Source organism: Passer domesticus, chromosome 25 (assembly GCF_036417665.1).
Source record: "Passer domesticus isolate bPasDom1 chromosome 25, bPasDom1.hap1, whole genome shotgun sequence".
Lineage (NCBI taxonomy): Eukaryota > Metazoa > Chordata > Aves > Passeriformes > Passeridae > Passer > Passer domesticus.
Window position 1 is genome coordinate 4791678 of NC_087498.1, and position 20980 is coordinate 4812657.

Consider the following 20980-nt stretch of genomic DNA (forward strand, 5'->3'; position numbering starts at 1 on the left):
GAAATCTCTCTTCTGCTCCATCCTCACAGCTTGGGAAGAGAACACGAGGAGGAATCAGCTCTTTGCACCCCAAAGCTGCCCCAGGGACCTGCCAAGCTCCCCTGTCCCTGCCCCATCCCCTCTGCCACAGTTTGCACTGCCTGGAATCTCCAGGGATGCCTGCAGACGAAGGACACCAAGCCCTGAGCTCTCCCAGAGGGTTTGGCCACCCAAAAACCTTCCCTGACACCTCCTGAAACCAAGTCACCAAGAGACAGCAAACGCCGAGTGCAAAACCAGGGTCTTTTATTAGAAATCTCCTCGTATAAAAATGATCATGCTCTACACAGTCATCGAATAATTCATAAACATCCAGGCACTGAACTTTGTTTTTTTTGTGTGTTTTTGTTTTTTGACTGGTCAGTACATAAAGCAGACATATTTCAATCCATATGGTCATCACATACATTAAGGAACCACCTATAGAAATCAGCACTTTGAACACAGTCGAGGTTTTATTTTATTTTATTTTGCTGTCTGTTTTTTTTTAAATGTAAATTTTAAGTATTTTTATTTATTTTTCCTTTTTGCAACATATAGAATTTGGTAGGATATGGGGAAGAGAGTGAAGAGGGACGGAGGAAGACAGGAACGAAAGAAAATGGAGGATTAAAAAAATAATAAAAAAAATAAAACAGAAGGTTCTGCACAACCACAAACAATCTCACAAATTCCAGAAAAGGGAAAATGCTGGGGCTCTTATTTTCTTTTTCCTCCTTTTTTTGCCAAAATACAGGAAAAAAAACAAACCCAAAGACTTGCTGAAGTCCGTGCCCTCTTGCCCGTGCTCCTCCATCCCTCCGTGGGAGCCATGCATCGCCACCGTGGGCGCTGGAAGAGTTTTAGTGTTTCTTTATGGATTTTTTTTTGCTGCTGTCGATGGCATTTTCCCCCGGGGCGTGTCCCCTGGCTGCCACCTGCCTGTCCCGTGCCGCTGTCCCTCCTGCTCTGCTCCTGGAGCTAAATGGCGTGGTTGCTGTAGCTGACGTAGGTCTGCTTGGTGGCCAGTGCTGGAAGGAGACACAGAGCTCACGTGGGTCATCAGCAGAGGCCACCGTCCCCTCCTGGCTCCTGTCCCACCCCCCTGACCTGGTCATCGTGCCAGGAGGTGCCAGCAGGGATGTGGCAGGGTTTGCTCAGTGCAGTGCTGGCGCTTTGGGTCCTTCCTGAGCCCCACAGCAGCTGTGGGTGCTCCCAAAGGACACTTCACCCCAAAGAGAGCGCCCAGGACGTGCCACGAGCAGTGGGAATGTGTTCTCAGGCTCCCCTCAGCAACCTCCTACAGACAGACCCTTCCCAAAGCTCAGCTTGTCCCAGCCCGCCCTGCCTGGGACAATTCGTGGGGTCCCAGGGGGTTTTGGGGTCCCAGCTGGGTGTCACCACTCCACGGCAGCAGGGCACAAAACGACTCTGGATGTCCCCTCACGCAGAGGGTGCCACAGGGACACAACCCTGCTGCCACCCCCAGCTTCTCCAGCCCTCAGACACACCAGGAGAGGAGGCAGCGATGGCTCCAAAGCCACCACACATCCCAGGGTGGCACTGGGGGGCACAGAAAAAGCCACAGAGCAATGAACCCCCCAATTCCCTGCAGTGCTGTGCCGCTGCCCTTGGTGGGGACAGCACTCTGCGAGGTCCCCAGGTCCCACGGGGTGAGCAGGCACAGGGACACCTCCATCCAAGGGCACGGGCAGGTGCTGGCACTGCCTGGGACACCCTGAGCAGCACAAAGGTGTCCCCAGAGGGAGGGGACGCCAGCAGCTCGTGGTGCCTGGCTGGCAGTGGAACCTTGCTGCAGGTCTCCAAGTGGTGCTCCCAGATAACAATTAGATAGAGCAGAAGGAATTGGAGCTGACAGAGCTATTTGTTAGCTGCGATGTTTTCGTAGCTGATCTGCCCCTATCAAAGCCCTGTGAATTATTTATTCTGTTGTTTATTTAAGGATACGTGACCCGGCAGTGACAGAGTGAAAAATGTCCCCTGGGTGCTGCGCCGATGTCCCCAGCCCTGCTGCCGTGCCCGTCCCCTCCTGGGCACCACGGGAGCTGCCAGCCCTGCTCACTGCGGGCTCCCCCAGCCCTCTGGAGCCAGGGATGTGCAGACGGAGCTCAGCTCTCCCCGTTCCCATTTAGGATCCCCGGAGGATCCCGCTGTGAGCGCCCACGGGAGCTGCCTCACCTTGCGTTTCCAGGTTCTCGCAGAGCTCCGACTTGGCCTCTCCGTTGGGGCGGAACCCTCCCTTCTGAGAGAACTTGTTGGACATGGTGGCCGCTGTCACCACCGCCTTGAGGCTCCGCTTGCGCTTGGGGACGTTCTGCTCCGGGTGGAAGAGGATGATGTACACCTTGGGCATGTAGAGCATGCCCAGGGACACCGAGGCACTCAGACTCACCGAGATGGTGAGCGTCGTGGTCTGGATGTACATCTGCAAGACACAAGGCCACCAGCTGAGAGCCCAAAGCCGCTGTGGGATCCAAAAGGGAAAGGAGGAAACGGGGAAACGAGGGAAAGTTGGGGTTAAATGAAAGGAGTGGGGAGGCAGCGCTGGAATGTTGGCAGTGCTGGCGCTCAAGGTGAGGTTTGGTGCTCCACCAGCCTCAGGGCAGGAGCTGCAAGGCTGGTGCTGGGCACAGCAAGGACACCCGACACCAGGGCACGCCCCACCGCCCTTCTCCCTTCAACAGGTAATTCCCATTCCCCAGCTGACTCCTGGGCTCTTGTCATGTAAGTCACATATTACACACCGACGCCGCCTTTTTGCAGTCAAAACTAATTTCACGCTCACTGTCCAGGACTAACAGTGACAGATGTTTTGCAAAATGAAAGCCCATTAATCTGACTGTAGAATAATCCATTTTTCTATGGAGAGCAGTTGGCAGGCTCCTCTCAAGCCGGGGCATCTGAAGCAGGTGGCAACTGGAAGCAGAGACCCCCCCTCCCTCTGCCCATCCCACCTCTCGGGGAGGACAGGAGGACAAGTCCCTGCTCCATGGGCATCCCTGCTCTGCCAGCATCTGCTCCTTCTCTCCAGCATCCCCTTCAGCAGGAGTTCTGAGGCTCTGGGGAGGAGCAGGGAGGGGGCTCTGGGTCTCCAGATGCCTTTGCACACACCTGTGTGCAGGTCACCCTCAAGGCTTTAGAAGGAGCCTTAAAGAAGGTCCTGATTCAATGTGCAGGGGTTCCCCTGGAGGTGTTTCACAGTGGGATTTCATGCCCTCTGAGAAGGAGCCAGGAAGCCTGGGGGCTGCAGCAGCAGCCATACAGGGTCCCCATGTCCCCAGGGACACACCTGAGGGTTTCTGAATTGAAAAGGTGATGGAGAGCACACGTGAGGCAGAATCTCTGCACAGCTCCCAAAAGCGAGAGCTGGTGGGACACAGCTGCTCCAGGAACCCCCCCAGATCCCACCCGTGACCCTGCAAAGCCAACCAGCAGCTGGCCCAGAGCCCAGAGCGTTCCGACTCAGCCCCAGAGGGAAAATGCCACTGAGCTGCTTCTGAGTCAACTGAAAAACTTTGGTTTGTCCCCAGAATAAAACCTCCTGCTGTCACACGCGCCGGTTTGTTTGTTCCACCTTCTCTCTCTAGGCAGTTTTTGGAAATAAAAATGTCATTTCATCAAGCAAAGTCAAAACACATCTCTGTGCCAGAATATGTGCGCTTTTTTTATTTCTTTTTTTTTCTTGTTTTTTAATTCACTCCAACCCTCCAAACTCTGCCACGGGTGTCCTGGACTGGCCAGGAATGAGGGAAACACTGGGACCCCAACTCCAGGCACCCCAAGCCCTGCCTGGGAACCAGCACAGCGTGGCCCTGGCAGGGCAGGGCTCAGCTCAGCACCCTCATCCCCCTGGCTCCCTGCCTTCCTTGCCAACCCAGCAATTTCCATATTTTGTGCCTCTGCACAGAGTCCCCCTTCCCTGTGCCTTGGAGCTTGGGGGCGTTTCAGCGAGGAGGGAGAGAGCAGCTGAGCCAAGCTGAGCTGAGCCGAGCCAAGCTGAGCTGAGCCAAGCTCAGCCATCTCCGTGCGTGCTCCCCCCTCGCTCCTGGGCCGGTTCTCCCGGTGTTTCCAGGGACCCCCCTGTGCTGAGACCCCGCTGGCCCCATCTCCCTGCCCCACTCTCTGCCTCCTGCAGCACTTTTGGGGTCTCCCAGGGCCACTGTGGCCACCTTCCCCCCATGCTGGGCTTGCAGGAAGCGTTTTCCTGCCTGCTCCAGCCCCCGCAGCCGTGTCTCGCCGCAGCAAACCCCTCACCAGCTCAGACAGGAATATTTTTAGCCCGGAGCCTCCACACAGCCGTGAAGCTCTGCTCAGTTAACCTTCTGCCACTGCAAAAAATGACCATTTCTCACAGTTTCACTTCCCACTCTCTTAATTGGCTTCCAGCCCAGAACCCCGCTTTGCCCCTCCGTTAACGACGCTGGAGCTTCCTCGGGAGCCCTGCGAGGTGTGAGCTGTGCTCATTGAGGAAGTTCCAGCTCCTGCTGCCTCGTGGGCTGGATCAAAGAGCACAGGCAGCCCTGGCTCAGGGCGATGACGCTGAGGGACAGCACTAACCCAAAATGACCCCACAGCAGCCCCCAAACCCACGCTGTGCTCAGCTTTGCTGAGACTGGGTGAGCCTGTCCTGCCCGAGGGAGCAGCCCAGGCTCGAGGCACAGCCCAGACTTGTGTCCCACAGCAAATCTCTGCATTAATGAGAAGCTGCCCCCACTCTAAATCCACACCCGGCCCCACTACAAGGGGTTTGGCACCGTGGTGGGGAAGGGCAAACCTGCTCAGCACCCTGAACACCACAGGACAGTCCCTCTCACTCCTTCCCTTCTCTCTTTTCCCTGGCTGAAAGCGAATGTGATAAGCGGGGAAGCAGACAATGACTCCACTGTTCTGCTGCCACCTTATCAGCACAGGAAATTGTCTCTTTCTTTAGATGCTCTGTTATTGCTATTTCTGTAATCCGCCGGGACTGGCGGGGATGAGAGGCTCCGCTCAGAAAAGGCTTGGGGGACTTGTTACAATAACGTGCCACCTCCATGCAAAGTTGTGGGCACGAGGTAAAGCAAATAAAAGTGAAAACGGGGATTATAATCCAGCTCCTCCAGACCACGAGGAAGCCTTTGCTGCAGCCCTGCAGCCTCAGCAGGGCAGAAGTGCCAGGGGGTCACGGGTGTGGGTTTGCCCTGTGGCATCCTCAGGACCTCAGCCATGAGAGAACAGCCCAGACACTCCTGGATTTCCTGTTGCCAAGGGTGCAGACACTCCACAGAGCCAAAGAGGCCCTCAGTCTCAGCAGCAGTGGGGTGGAGGGGATGGGATCCCTCCCCACAGTGAGCTGGGGGTGCCCCTGGAGCATCCCCAGAGCACCACGTGGGCGATGCCAAGTGCCCCCAGTTGTCACCCCAAGGACACGCTCAGAGCCACACTCCCTGTGCAGGCTGTGCAACAGCTCCTTCTCCACCTTTTTCTCCCCAAGAGTGCAAACCAACAACTAAAGCACTGAGAGAGCCCAAATCACCTGGTGCTCCTGCCAGCCTCATCATCTGAGCACATCCACCATCCCTCAGCTGTAGCTCAGGGATGCTCAGAGCCCATTCCCACGGCCTGGGGACAGTCAGAGCTCATTCCCATGGCCTGGGGACACTCAGAGCCCATTCCCACACTGGCAGAGCCAAACTCCAACCTGGAATCCCAAATGCCCTCAAGGATTGGCTCAGCAGGCTCGAGGCAGGGCCGGGCTGTGAGACAGAGCTCCGCGTCCGAGGGGAGTTGGGAACATCACTTTTTCCGCCTCTAATCAGCTTGTTAGCAGCCTAATAACAGAGCAGGCCTGTGCATTACAACCCCCAACGAGAGGCACAGCCTATTGTGGAGCCGCTGCCTGACAGGCAGCGTTCAGCAGCCCTAAATTATCCCGTGACAAGCTGCAGTGAAGAGGTGAGCAACCTTGCGCATAATCTACAATCATTATCATTTCCATCTTTATTACCCACAGTATGCCAAGCACATTAAGGAGGCTTTCAGGGAGCTTTTGTTTTGCAATAATTTCTTTAAAAACCTGCTTTCTTGTTAGTATCTCCCCTGCCATCTCATCAAAATGGAAATGTTGCAAAAGGCTCCATTTATTTCCTTTAATTCTCCTTCACACTTCCAGCCAGAGAAGGCCTGGTGGGACTTTCTGGTTGAGCCAAGGTCAGAGGTGGCTGGGCAGACTCAGCCTCCTCGAGGGATGGATGCTGTCAGAAGAGATGCGCCAGGACACGACAAACTCAGCAAAAGCTCCCTCAGCCAACCTTTGCAACAGGTGTGTCCTAAAGCCATGGGGACACGGGGGATCCAGAGAGGGACCCGGGTGCTGGGACACCCCAGGGATTCCCAGGGAACAGCAGCTCCAAGGTTTGTTCATCAGAGCAGCGCTGGGCTGGCAGGCGGGAGCTGTTTGCGTTCGCGATGATTCCTGTTTTGGCTGGCAGGCAAAGGGATTTGGGTCTCATTCATGAGATTTTTATTCTTTGTTCTTAATCCCTCGCACTTGAGCACGGAGCCTCATCCAGGCTGGCCTCGGTCCCGTGGGAACTCAGCACTGGGAACAGGGGCCAGCTGGGCAGCACGGGCTCCCTTTCCGTGCAGAAATTGTGCCCATGACACCCGGGACCTGCCCCGGGGGCTCATCCTCCCCCAGCCCACACAGCAGCAGCCTGTGCTGCCCACTGCCCCCACCCATGAGGGGCAGAGGGGCCAAAAGAGCACGGAACACTTCCCACCCTAATTCCCAAGCTGACCACGCTGCAGGGAAGTTCTCCTCTTGCTCAAGACACCACAGCCTCTCCCAGCCCTGCACACAGGACACCAGCCAGGCCTCTCCCCTCCTCCCTTACCTTCTCTGCCGACTGCGACGTCCCAAAAAATATCGGGATGAAGGCTAACCACACAATGCAAGTGGTGTACATGGTGAACCCAATGGGCTTGGCTTCGTTAAAGGTCTCCGGGACCCCGCGGGTCTTAATGGCGTACACAGTGCAGGTGACCATGAGGAGCATGCTGTACCCGAGCAAACAGATGAGGGACAGGTCCGAAATGTCACATTTGAGGATGCCCCGGGCAAAGTGGGGGTTTGTAGTCCGCTGGTCCTCGTAGTCAATGACAGAGTGGGACGGGTCCACGATGAACCAGATGCAGACGCCGACGAGCTGCAGGGAGATGAGGCTGAAGGTGATGACCAGCTGCGAGGCGGGGCTGATGAAGCGCGGGGCGCTCACCGACTTCTTGCCCTGCTCGAAGATGCGGTAGATGCGGTTGGTCTTGGTGAGCAGCGCGGCGTAGCTGATGCTCATGCCCAGCCCCAGGAAGATGCGCCGCAGGGAGCAGGTGCTGAGGTCGGGCTCGGCGATCATCAGGAAGGTGGTGGCGTAGCAGAGGAAGATGCCCGTGAGCAGGACGTAGCTGAGCTCCCGCCCCGACGCCTTGACGATGGGCGTGTCGTTGTAGCGCACGAAGGTGATCACCACAAACAGCGTGGCGATGATGCCCACGATGGCGATGAACACGGGCACCACGGCCCAGGGCGAGCTCCACTCCAGCTTGATGATGGGGATGGGCGTGCAGCTGGTGTGGTTCTCGTTGGGCCGCTCGTTGAAGTGGCAGCGCTTGCAGTGGAACTCGTCCAGCTGGTACTGGTAGCCGTCGCAGCGCTCGCAGTGCCAGCAGCAGGGGATGCCCTTCACCAGCTTCTTCCTCTCGCCCGGCTTGCAGGGCAGGCTGCAGATGGAGCTGGGCTGCTGGCTGCCGCCCCCAGGCCACAGCATGTTCTCCACCTGTGGGGTAGATGGCACCAGCCATGCCAGGCACGCCTGGGCACAAGGGGTGCCCTGCCCTGCTTGGATCTGGACTCTCAGCCCATCAGCACATCCCACAAATGGTCCCAGCCCAACCTGGCACGGGGCCGGGGAGGTGATGAAGCTCTCCATTGGCCTTTTGGGAACATTCAACAACAGGAACCCAAAATGAAGCCCCTCTTTCCCTGAGGAAACCCCATCTGCTGGGTCTGGCTCTGTCTCCTGCCCCATACCCAGCGTCCCCTAGGGTGTGGTGAAGCACCAGTGTGTACCTGGGGGACACCTTCCCCTCTGCCCCCACCACCTTTGGCTGCCTGGCTTTGCACCCAGGGGCTCCCAGGCTCGATGTGGTGAGAAGAGAAACCTGCAGGACCTTCCCCTTGGACCACACCCTCACCTTGAGGTGCAGGTGGTCTGTCCACTGCCCGATGACCTTGTACTCAGGGGTGGAGTTCCTGATCTGGTACTGGTAGATGTCGTAACGCCCCGGAGCATCTCCGTTCTCATTGAACGTCACAGGAGTCCCAGCAATGCCTGTGGGAAAGGGGGGGCTCAGCACCCACAGCACCCCCAGCACCCCCACCCTGCTGATGGGGTCCAAGGGGGCTCTGGATTGATGCTCCCCCCTCGCTGCTTCTTCTAAGAAAGGGGGAAAAGCGGCTTTAAAAGTTAAATCAAGTGAATTCTGGAGATAAACACTAATGAAAGGAAGGAAGAGAAGAATCAAGAGGAGAAAATAAATAAAAGAGACACTGTGGAGGAGATGAGAGGGTGGAGATAAATAGAAATAATAAGGGGACCAGACAGAAAATGTTTATTAAGGAGAAAGGGCAGAGGAAAAGATGCGCTTCCAGAGGAGATCTGAGACAGACAAGGGCAGAGCAGCAGGAGGCAGCTGGGAGGGAGGAGCTGGCAGGGGGAGAGGCTGGGCAGGGCAGCAGGTGAGGGCAGGGTGAGGACAAGGTGAGGACAGGGCAGCAGGTGAGGGCAGGGTGAGGGCAGGATTGCTACCAGATTTACACTCCAAAGGCCCTCAGGAGATGTGGAAGCTCAGACCTCCTCGCCTGCTGATCTGCTGCCCTCCCTCCAACGCTGCACTCACACTGCAGCAGCTGCCAAATGGCACCACAAATGAACTGTGAGTGCTGCTGTGTGACCCACAGAGCAACAGGGGACGAGCAGAGACCCCGGGGCCACTCCTGCCACCACCCCAGGGCACAGCAGACCTGAGAAGTTGACGCTGCGGATGTACTTGAGCAGCTCCACGCCGTCCACCGGGTCCATGCTGGGGCACAGCCCCACCTTGCCGGGGCACAGCTTCTTGTGCATGTTGTGCAGGGCGTGTCCCATGGCGTAGACGGCGTCGATGACGAACTGCACCTTCCCCTCCTGCTCGTACGAGGAGTCCTGGCCGATCCTCTCCCGGTCTGTGGGGACAGGGGAAGGGTTTTCCACCTCCCCATCGCCCTCCAGGATGTGTCTGCTGCCCCCAAACCCTTGCCAACCAGCCCATCCTGGACTGGAGCAGCTGGAAATTCCAACCCCGCTCCCAAACCTGCACACGCAGCCAAGGAACATTCCCCAGGGAATATCCAGCCAACCTCCTCGTTGGGAGGTTCTGAAAATGTGGGTGCTGCACCCTGCTGTGCTTCCAAGAACCCTCAGGATGCCACGTCCCTGTGCCATGGGACATCCCTGAACTCCCAGGTCCCCAACAGGATGCAGGCTGGGCTGTGACCAACATCCCACCCTCACCCCTGCATGTTTCATCCCTCCTTCTTCTCCCAGGAGTTTCCACCAGCTCAGGCTCCAGCAGTGGTGCCAAGGACCGCCCAGGAAGCATCCATCACTGCCTGCCTGTCCCCATCTCACTCCCAAAGCCTCCTGTCACCCCACTCCCCTCATCACCCCCTGCCACCCCCTGCCTTGCTGACCCCACAGCCGCCCAGCTGGCAGGATCCTGCAAGGATCTGGCAATTACCAGTGACAGCTGCCTTCCCCCCTGTCATAACCGCCCTTAATGGGACCACAAACATGTTAATCACTTAGCAGAAGACACCGATTAACGCAGCACGCTGTTAATTACAGCTAAGAGAGCGTCTCCCAAGGGGCACCACGGCTATGGAGAGCCCTGGCCTCTGCCCCGAGGCATGGCCAGGCATCCTGCCAGGCCTCCAGTGGGAAGGAGGGTTTGTCAGGGAGCCGAGGGCACCACCTCCCTACTCTGGAGAGGCAGCACATCCTAGAAAGCCACGCCAGGGTGCCCAAAATTAACTCCAGCTCCACCACGTAGGGATGTGCCCTGATGCGAGGTGGGATTCACAGGGACTGCAGGGTGCCAAGCACCATGTGCTGACCTTCCTTCCCTGCTGTGGGATGAAGCTCCAGGGAGAGGGGACAGCCCCGTGAGCCGTGCTGGAGGTCCCTGTGCTGGGACCTGTGCCACTGACATGACACTAAAGCGAACTGATAAGGAACTGACCGACAGGAAAAGATGATATCGGGGAGGTGAATTCATAGCCCATCCTTCAAAGTTATAAAAACGCTTTTGGAATGTGGAGATTACTCATGCAAAGCCCGGCAGGTGATCCCTCCTTCCACATTATTGACAGGAGCCATTAATCTTCTCCCTCAACTTCAGGCCCGTCCCCATATTCATCTCCGAAGGTGCAGACAGGCCACTCTGTCTTGTCAAGATAATTACCCATTAAAAGAGGAGCTGTAATAGACTGTCCAGGGAGCTGAGCCCATGGGGATGTCACAGCCCTGCCACCATCCACAGCACCATCCTGCACACACAGGAGCCGGGGCTGGTCCCTTCAGCTCCTCAGCTTCCCTCAGTCACCTCATCCCCGCACGCATCCCAAAATCCAACCCGCCGCAACAGCACAGGCTGTGGAGGCTGCACTTTCATCCCTGTGCCAAGGCTGAGCAGTGCAGATAAGGAGACATCCCTGGCGCTGTCCCTCTGTCTGTCAGCACCTTGCCCCCGGCCCCAGCTGCTTTTTTCCAGACGGGAATTAGGCTGGTGCACAGAGGGGCAACGTGGAGCAGACAGCCGAGGCTTGTTCCCAACCTGGAGACAATAAATCTCTGCCAAGCGCCAATAGATGAGGGCCACGGAAGGGAGGTGACCTGCTGATTATAATAGCAGGGTCGTGCATCGTTCTACAGGGCTGGTAATTAATTTTCAAGAGCGTGACGAGGCTCGGCGGCCCCCTCGGAGGAGGGACGCGGCTCTTCCCCAGCGGCGCATGAGACGGGATTAGATTAAATTCCCAGCACCGCACTGGTCCTGCCTTTTGGAAGGACTTAATCAAAATCACTCCCAGCACATCTGCGGGGAGCTGGGGATGGAGAATCTCCAAATCTGGCGGCAGCACCCAGCACCCCTTGCTGTGTTTTTGGGCTGGGTGAGCCCATCCAGGAGCAGGGATGGTCCCTCCACGTGGGATGCTTGTGGCAAACATCTGATGGGTGCTGGGGCTGGTCTCAGGGGTAACACAGGCAGCTGTCATCAGGAATTCCATCAGCTCAACCCTCACCTTCCTCCCAGCCCTCCCATCCAGGAATGGGAGCCAGGAGCTGTCTGGTTCAGAGTGGGATCCTTCAGTTTGGTTTTTGGGGGTGGAATAAACTAGCCAAGCTGGCATTTCTTGGCCACATTGGGCTCTACCCAAACCTGAGGGAAACAGCCCCAAATGGGCATTTGCATCAGCCCTGCAAGGCAGGAGCTCGTGGATCTGCAGGGGCAGGTGATTTGCTTCACCAGGCGTTAGCTCCCTGCTCTATCTGCCAAGCAATCGCTCGGGAGATGGTTTATTTGCTGACAAATTCCGATGATTTACAGACAGCTCCTAGGACATTTGCCACATCGTAGTTTCAGCTGCTTCCACTGACACCTTGGCCCTGAAATATCACCTGTTTAAAAGCTACATCACAGTGGAGATGAGGAGATCAGCACTCACAGGGCCTGCTCATGCATCTCCTGGGGCCGAGGGTTCCGTGATGCTCTGGAGAAGGATGAGGAGCTCTTGGCTACCCAAGGCCATGGCCACAAGCCAGTTTCTTTGCATGTCCTTGCTTCTTGCTCAGCTCCCACCCACCCAGATCATCAGCTGAACCCCTGGGGAATGCCTGCAAGGACAGGGATGTGGAAGCACCACCTCACTCACCCTCAGTGGTGAAAGCAGGGGGAGAACAAAACCTTCACCATCCAACTTCGCAGGCACAGCCAGGCCCCTCTGTCTGACAGCACACGATGGCTTCCAAAGACATCCCTCCCAAGGGGACAAAGGGACGCGCCAATGTCCCCAAGTCCTGCCACGTCGCAGCCCGCGAGCCACGGCGCCGTCATCTGTCTTCAGCCGGTGCCAGGCAGGCAGTAAATCTCTCCCATCTCTCAGTAAACATGTCACCTCCCCGAGCCTCCAGCCATCACCTGACAGCAGCGCTGTCAGCAAGACAGATCCCCGGCTGCCTTGTTTACTGCACTCCTCCCCAAAGCCTCTTCTGGCTGGAAATGACTCAAAACGCACGCTGGGGTTTGAGGAAGGAGCTGGGAACCTGCAGTCGGGATCCCCACCAGGATCAGAAAAACTCCACACTCACAAGAACCACACCCCCCCTGAGCCCCCACCCCGCCACAGCAGCCCCCCAGCTCTCACTGGTGCATTTCTTGATGTTGCTGCCCTTCCTCAGCGCGTGCCGGCTCAGCTTGCAGTGGAAGTTCTCCTCCCAGAACTCGGCAAACCAGATGTTCCTGCGGTTGTTGTCCAGGGTCCTGCTGGAGAAGTAGCGGTCGAAACCTGCCCGGGGAGAAAGTGGGTGGAGGGGATAAATCCCAAGGATGACAGAGGGATGCATCACACGCTCCCAAATTCCCCAGGCAGAGGGGAAGGGAGCGGTTGTGAGCGATGGGGACACACCAGAGTGTGGTGGGTGTCACTTGTGCAGAGATGCAAGTGGAAAATCCACTCAGGGAAGATCCTCTGCAAAGCAGAGACTTTCTGGGATTTTGAGATCGACAGGATATACCTCTCTAGGTACACTGGTGATAAAGGGAGAGTAGGGGAAAACGTGGCACATGGAAAATAAGGAGGCGATTGGTGGGCAAATCAGGTCTTTAAAGTCCCTTCCAGCCCAAAGGATGGTGATTCCACGGTGGTTTCACAGCCAAAACCTGCAGTTAAGGAGGGCAATCTCACCTCTGACTGACACCCTCTTGGGCAGGATGGTGACAGAGCCCTCGGCCACCTCCTCCAGGTGCAGGACAGGGGCAATTTTGGAGCCCCAGCTGTCCGAGCCCATCCAGATGAAGTGCCCCGTCTGGTTCGCCCTCTTGGCCGCCTCCAGCACCCTTCTGTGGAAAGAAGCAGCAGAGGCTGGGCCACCAACTCCTTGTCTGGCCCCAGGGCAGGGGACACTGGCACAGTGCTGGTGGCATGTCCTGCTCCAGACACAAATTTGGCACCAGGCACAGCCCGGTGTACATGGACACACAAAATCCAGCAGTGCCACTCAGCTCCTGCACCCTCTGTGCTCCCAGCCCAGGCACACAGGCTGCTGCTCCCACTTCATTTGCATATTTGCTGACTGGTAATTGAATTTCCCCTTAATTACCCAACATTAAGAAAGAAAAAAAAAAGAAAAAATAATCAGGTTATGCCGCAGCAGGCAGGGAAAGCAGCAGCGTGGAGAGCACGTGCCCCCAGCATGGCCAGCCCCAGGAGAGGAGCAGCCAGTGCTGCCAGGCCCAGCATGGAGTTAAACTGGGCTCTGCTGGGCTCAACTGGGCTCTGCTGGGCCCAGCTGGGCAGCAGCTGGGAGCAGAGATGCCATCGGTCCTGCTGAGCATCCCTCCTGGTGCCAGACACTCCTGCACCTTCTCCAGTGCCAGCCAGGCCAGGAGCTCGGTGGGAGGATGGGAAGGGAGGATCTGACCTGGATCTGACCCTGTGGGCTCTGTCTCCTGGGGCTCACTGTCCCCTCGGGGGCTCCTGTGGGTCCCCAGCCATGTGGGAGCAGAGCCCAGGGCAGCTCCATCTCCCCGCGCAGAGCCAAGGCAGGTTGTGACTCAGCCCCCGCGTCGGAGCTGATCATTTCAAGTCCAGATGGTGTTTGAAACGTGTAATAAGGGAAAAAAACCCATGGAAATCCAGCAGAGTGCAGACGAGATGGGAGGAGGCAGGCGAGCAGTGGGAGCCGTGCAGGCTGCTCCGAGCTCACCCCAGGGCACATCCCTCCCCAGGTCACAGCCCCTGTCCCACTCTGTGACAGCAGCACCTCCAGCTCCCCTGGTCCTGTGCAAGGCAGGATCTCCCCAGGGCAAATCCAGGAAATTCCCATGGGATCAGTGATTTACACCCGAAGAATTCCAGCTACAGCCTTCCCAGTCTGTCCTTCCCATCTTCCATTCTCCACAAGGCAGGGTCAGGGTTGTGGAGAACCCCACTCCTGGGCTCAAGGAGGCTGCAGAACCCCCTGCCCAAAGCTGCAGTACCATTTGGATGTTTCCAGAACCCTGATAACAGGACCTGCCATTTATCCTGCAAGGTAAATCCCTTTTCCCTCTCACCCCCACCCGATGTCAGCTCCACAGACATTTCTATTAAGGAAGGAAAAAAGAAACTGGGAGAGTTTGCACATCTGATGTAAACTGATTTAAACTTGCAGTTTACCCACATTTACATAATGTTTGCTGATTAATAAATTAGACACTTAGGAAATCAGGGGTAGCTCCATGTGAATCACTCTGCTCCATAAACAACGGAGCCGCAGCGGCCGCTTCTCCTGCAGAGCAGCTCATCACCCTCAAGTGCAGCCACATCCCCGGCCCTGCTGGGCACAGAGTGCTGGGGAGGTCCCCAAAAGGCCCCTGAAAGGTCCCCCAGATCTGTTCCTCTGCCACGCTGGGGCTGGGGCTGCTCTGCAGAGCAGAACCAGTGCCTGGTCCAGCTGGGAGCAGTCCCTGCGTGGTGTGAAGCAGCAGCTCAGGACATCCAGAGCTGCCGAAACTGATGGAAAATGGGATTTTCCTCCCTTGGGCTCTGTGTGGCCGTGGTTGGATGGCAGCCACTTGCCAGGTGGCCTCTCTGAGTGGGTCCCCAGTGCAGACACACCCCAGTGCATCCTGCCCAGGCCCCCTCCTCACCTGATGTCGTCCTCGTTGGCAAAGATGATGACGGCGCGGGCGTGGGAGGTCTCCAGGAGCCGGCGGATGATCTTGTCAAACTCCCCCGGCTTGGGCTCCCTCGGGATCTTCACGGACTGGGCCACGCAGACCCCGCCTGTGGCAGAGAGAGCCCTGGCACTGAGACACTCCACGAGTCCCTGTCCCCTGGGGATGGCCCCCTCGCAGGGCTCCTCAGCCCAAAGGCCAGGCTGGGTCTCTCCAGAGCTCCCCCTGAGGGGCTGAGCACTTCACCACCTCCTCAGGCCAGACCTCCTGGCCACCACCCAACCCCCTGGGATGTGACCCCCAGCCCTCCCCTGACCCCCCCTCTCCCAGGTCACTGCCTTCACCCCTCCTCTTCCCCCATCTCAGTCCCTCTCCACCATATTCCCTCCACCCTGTATCTCCACAGCTCCTCTCTGCCTCCCACCCGCTCCTCTGGTACCTGTCACCTTCAGCCACAACCACATCACACTCCAGATGTCGCCAGGACAGACACACAGTCCCATCCCAGCAGCTCAGTGAGGATTTTCCAGCCAGTTCCAAGCAGGAGCCCCTCCCCAGCCCAGATTTGCAAAGGGTTCTGCACTCAGAATGGTCAAACTCTGGCAAAACCATCCCATGGGAAGAGCAGACAATCCCTTCACCACCCAGCAGCCAGGCCCTGCAGAGGGGTTGGTTCCCATCCCTATGGCACTGGCCAAATCCCAGACCAACTTTCCAAGGAGCCATTGCAAAAGCAGGTAATTAAAATTAAAAGAGACAATTGGAAGAGCCCCCACACTTCACTGCTGGGCTCCCAGCCTCCAGCTCCAAAAAGCCAGAGCCCTCCTGCTCCTGCATTTCTGCAGATGCCAATAAAGAGAGAGATGGGAGAGAGAATTAAACATTGTGGGACCGTCTGGATGTAATTGATGGTCTCAATTTGCATAGTAAATGACACGGCTGATGCCTCCTGCCACTAACAGATCACAGCTTAAGCAAAGGTCAGCGTAATTACCACCGGGGCCGGGAGAGACTCCCAGAGCATGGACCTGGAGAGGAGCAGGACAGGACAGGGTGGGGACAGGCTCAGGAGACTTCACACCCTACTGGGGCTGCAGGAAAACTGGGAAAATTTGGCCCCTTGCAGCCAAAACCCAAGAGAAGGGCGATGTGCTGGGTGCTGAGCAGGCAGGGAGAGCTGCAGGGATGGGGCACAGCATCCCCACCACAGCTCACTGGCCGGGGCTTTCCAGGGGTTTTTTTGGGGGTTTATTTTCCTGTGGTAAGAAATTGGGCCAATTTGCTGCTTGTTTCCCATATGGGGAGCCAGATGGATGGAGAGGAGGGAGTTGGATAAACAGACAGATCAGCCAGGCGAGGCGGGCAGCAGCCGGCAGCGCCAGCAGGACAGGAATGTCCCAGCCTGGGGACACTCACCCTGGCCACCACAGAGCCCCCAGCCAGGCCAGGGTGTCACAGCACACTGCCAGGGGCCACCGTGCAGCTTAATTACAGTTTCCATGGCAATCAATGGAGAAAATCCAACAAAAGCAGCAGTTTGCAAACACCGAGAGCCTTCCAAAAGCCTGGCACGGCCAGGCAGGAGCGTGCACAAGCGAGTGGCAGCTGGGGGCTGGCACGGGCACACACCTGAGTGCCACCAGCCTCTCGTGCTAGGGAACATCTCCCTGCACACATGGCTGAGGAGATGGGCCCGTAAATAAACAAGAGGTTAAATCGATGGCAGCTCAGAAATGACCGTGATGTTACTCGGCTGCTTCGTTAAATCAAACTAACGAGGAACACAGCTCCTCCAGGTGACAGCCTGCAGGGCCGGGGAGCCCCTGCTTCCCACAGCAGATGCTGGCAATGTTTTTATCTCCTTAATTAATGAAAATGTAATCACCAACAGCAAGAAGTCCAGGGTGTCAGGGGGGCAGTGGCTGTGTGGTTTGGGAAGGGGATTTTGCCAAGTGATGCTCCCACTGTCTTTGCACAAAAATCCTTTTAGTCAAAACACTCCTCTAAAGCCAGAAATCAAAGTGAGGGGTGGCAGCGATGGCAAGGAGGTGACCACACTCCCTACTCCTGCAGGATGGCACAGCACTGCTCCCTGACTTGGGACAAGGTGTGACTCTGGGAGAAGGCAGAGGTGAGGCATGGGGACCCCCTCCTCCTCCCCCATCCCCAATATTCCCACTCCTCTTTCCAGCTTGGGAAAGGACCAAAGAGGAGCGGGAATATTGGGGATGGGGGAACACATATTGCCTCCATATGTGGGAACTGATGGAGCCAGTTTGGGGCCAGGCAGTTGGAGGATGCTCAGAGGAGATCCCGTGAGTTTTGTCACTGGTGCCACAGGAACGGGGCAAAAAACAGCCTGGAAAACCCAGCCTGAGCCCCGTTCCAAACCCCTTGCAACGCTGCCTGTGCCATCCTCATCCCTCTGGTCCCTGTGGGATCTGCTGGTAACCACTGTTGTCAAACACGGGTCAGGGTTTAATCTCCACCATTAGGGCTCGGTGGGAGCGCAGCCACTCCGGCTTCCCCTCTTGATTGCTGGTGCTTAATTAGCTCCTGGCTCAGGGGGCTCTGCCAGCGCCCCTGCAGAGCCTGCCAAGCCTGCAGCAAGCAGGGACCTGGCTAAGGGCAGGGACCAGCTCAGCCGTGCACAACAGCGATGTGGATGTTCCCCCCACCCCGGGCAGTCCTGGGCACCCCGGGAAGGGATCAGGATCTGCACAGCCCGGCAGGAATGGCATTCCCACTCCCAGCTCCCCTCCCAACTCCAGCCTTCCCATGAGATTCCTGATTCACTGGGAGCGGTGTGTGCTCCCCTGCCTCGGGACTCATTGTTTGTGTCACTTCAAAGCCTCCAGGACTCAAATGATCACAGAAGAAGCTGTCAGGGTCCTCTCCTGCACGTGGTGAGAGCGAAAGGCTGAGCTCAAAGCTCCTGCCTCGAGATTTGGGAGTGGCTTTTTTGGGGGCGACCTCCTGGTGCAGCCACCGCGAGTAATGAGCCCGGCTGGAAGCAGAAAGAGACAGCCAGGGATGTCACATGGGGATGAGCAAACGCACCACAAATATAAATCAGGCTCTTAACTAAAAATATGGAAAACTTAGTGAAGGATGAAACAATAGAGGGGGGGAAATGGCACTAAAATTGATCCAGGTACGTGACTAAGGAGTTGGGATGGGAATATTCCCCTCTTCCCAGACCCGAGGTGTGGCACAGGGCAGCTCCATCACACAAACATCCATCCAACCCTCAATGACAGCAGAGACCTCAATGACACAGAGCCAGAGGGTCCTGGGTGGGTCTGTCCGACCACCAAAGTGATGCCACAGGTCAGGGGCATGGGGAAATGCTGCACAGAGGGGCTGGAGGTGGGGACAGCAGGGACACCCCGATGCTGGCCCTGCCATCCAGCTGACAGCCACTGCCAGTGCAGGGTGCTCTGGGGGAGGAGGATGGATACTGGGAACAGAATGCACTTAAAACACTTCAAAATGGCTGAAGAAAACACATCCTTTGCAGGGTGAACAGCTCTGCAATGCTAAAACCCAAAAAGCAGTGAATAAGGACTCTCCAGCCACCAGCGCAGCCACCAGCAACCACCAGGGGCCAAGAGCATCATCACCAGAGCCAGCGCAAACACAGATAAAGATAAAAAGATAAATGAATAAAGATGTAACAGCCACCCAGGTCAGCCTGCTGTGGTAGCCCAGGGCCAGCCCCAGCTGCAAGAATAACCCATCTCCAGGGTGAGTTTCCTCCCTGCATCGCTGTCGGAGGTCGCTTTGTGCCTCAAGCAGAACCGCTTTCCACCGCGCTGCGAAGCTTCAACGCCAGGCTCTGCTAAAAATTGAAACTGAAGGTCAAGTTGATAATGCATCAGAAAGCAAACAGCTTGAGTGCGAGCTGCTAACGACAGCAATGAGCATTATTGCCTGATGGAAATAAAACCCGACTCTGAAGGCTCGGGCTTGGCATGAGAAATGAAGCAGAGCGCTGTGGGGAGGAGAGCGGGAGCTGCTCACCCCGAGCTGGGTGAGTGAGGAACCCCTGGGCAGAGCCAGCAGGGGCTGGGGTTGTGCCTGGCCATTCCCCCAGCACAAACACCCCCACGGGGAATCTCCAGCACTTGACCAACAGCCAGCCAGAGGCTGGCACCGGCCAGAGCCTCACTCAGCTGGCAGCCCTGTCCGTGCCTCTGACAGGCTGCAGGCCCCTGCAAGCAGTGACAAACCACAGGGTCCTTTAGGCTGCTGGAGAAATGCAACTGAGAGCCAGGAATACCCCACAGATCCTTCACCCCTTCCCAACGGATCTGTGTAAAGGTGGTTGGTGCCAGCAGAGCCCTTTGCACAGGGGAAGACAGAGAGGTGAAGTGGGCAGAGCCTGGCTCTTCCTCCAGCCTGGCATTGCCACCACAGATGGCACAGCTGGGGGGGATTAAACACAAAAAATAAAGGGGGAAAAAAGAAAAAGCACATTTTTTGGTCCAGCCTCATGGCTGTGGCTCTACTTCCATGGGCAAAGCAGTGTGGCTGACACCCCACACTCGCTCCCAAGGGAGATGCTCCAGGGAGCAGCTCAGAGCCCACTCGGGGCCCCACAGACAGCTCCCACAAATCTCCACATTCCTGCAGCGTGCCAGGGCTGCAGCATCACCGCTGGCACCACACGGGCTGCCCTCACACTTCAGGCACCGTGGAAATCTGCTTTTTGATAACTAAATTATCACTAATGCACATAATCGCCAGGTTATGTGGAAACCCAAATCACAGGACTGCCACAGCCCCGGATTAACACGTGGCTGCTCTGGCTCCGTGTGCACTCCTTTACTCTGCAATTACGCTGTCAGATCGTTAACATCTGGTTAGAGGAGCTCGTGGTAACCACAGGTATCTCAAAGGAGAAGAGCTCACGCCGCAGCAGGACCACCAGCCAACCACCACTCCTTACTGGTGCTTAGTGGAGGAGGAGCGTGGGTTTGAATCGTGCCTGTGCAGCCCCTCGAGTGTCCCACAGATCCCCCGGGGGGCTGCACCCATGGATGGGGCAGCAGAGCATCCCCCAAACCTGCCAGGCATTGTCACACACACAGAGCACAGCCCCTTCTCCACCTGCAGCTCCACACATCCCCTGCAGCCACCACTCCAGAGCATCCCCACCCGCTGCTCCTCCAGCAGCCACAGCCCCGTGAAAAATATTCCACTTTTCAAGCGAAAATCCTGAAGAGCAGCTCCCAAGTTGGATCCCCAGATGGGTTCCTCTGCATACTAAAAGCACAGCCGGCTCCGGTGCCAGGGCGTGAGAGAGACGGAATTAACGCTGCTCCTATTTATAGGGCTTTGATTAGGAGCTCGTCACCTCCAAGTTTTTATTCCCTTTATCCATTTATAAGGCCATAACGCAGTTTGACTGGCTCCAGATAGGCCGGTGTCCCACCGACTTTGCCAGAACCTAATGTGCCATTCAGACACACTTAAGCCTGTAATAAGCAGCAGCCTGAGCCCTGCAGGGGTTTAACTGGCTCAAAAAACACCCTTTAGCTCCCATCCCACCCCGTGCTGGGGGGCTGAGGTGATGCCAGAGCCAGGAGGGACCCCAGTGCTGTGCCAGCCCCCCAGTGTGGTCCCGGGAAAGCTCTGGCTTTGTGGCAGCAGCACCCACAGCAGCCATTCCCAGGGCTCCTCGCCCACCCTGGGCTTGGTGTTCAGGTCCCCACAAGCTCCTGCGCTGCTCCCGAGGCTGCTAATCCCCCCTAAGCATCCCAGAGCTCCCGTCAGCAAAACGCTTTCTGCCTCCAGACAAATCCTCCCAAAGAGTTTTGCTGAGCACGGACTTTCTGCCTGTCCAAAGCCCATAGACAAATTAAAGCACCTGCCCTGGGGGATAATTCCACTAAAATTGGGTGCAGCTCGTGCTGGTGCTAACTTG

The 20980-nt window shown here is 56.9% G+C and overlaps 1 protein-coding gene across 4 annotated transcripts in view; it reads right to left on the reverse strand.

Moving 5' to 3' along the window:
• Positions 1 to 263: 263 nt before the first annotated feature.
• GRM4 (glutamate metabotropic receptor 4) overlaps positions 264 to 20980 on the reverse strand; it is a 34063-nt gene continuing 13346 nt past the window's right edge. For all 4 annotated transcript variants that reach the window (XM_064398765.1, XM_064398767.1, XM_064398768.1 and 1 more), the window contains exons 4-11: positions 15025 to 15160; positions 13079 to 13233; positions 12539 to 12679; positions 9098 to 9298; positions 8269 to 8405; positions 6915 to 7850; positions 2218 to 2464; positions 264 to 1049 (exon numbers count right to left, since the gene is read on the reverse strand). In XM_064398765.1, coding sequence (XP_064254835.1) covers positions 1000 to 1049; positions 2218 to 2464; positions 6915 to 7850; positions 8269 to 8405; positions 9098 to 9298; positions 12539 to 12679; positions 13079 to 13233; positions 15025 to 15160 — 2003 coding nt within the window. In that variant the 3' untranslated portion in view covers positions 264 to 999. The remainder of the gene's footprint in view (positions 1050 to 2217; positions 2465 to 6914; positions 7851 to 8268; positions 8406 to 9097; positions 9299 to 12538; positions 12680 to 13078; positions 13234 to 15024; positions 15161 to 20980) is intronic.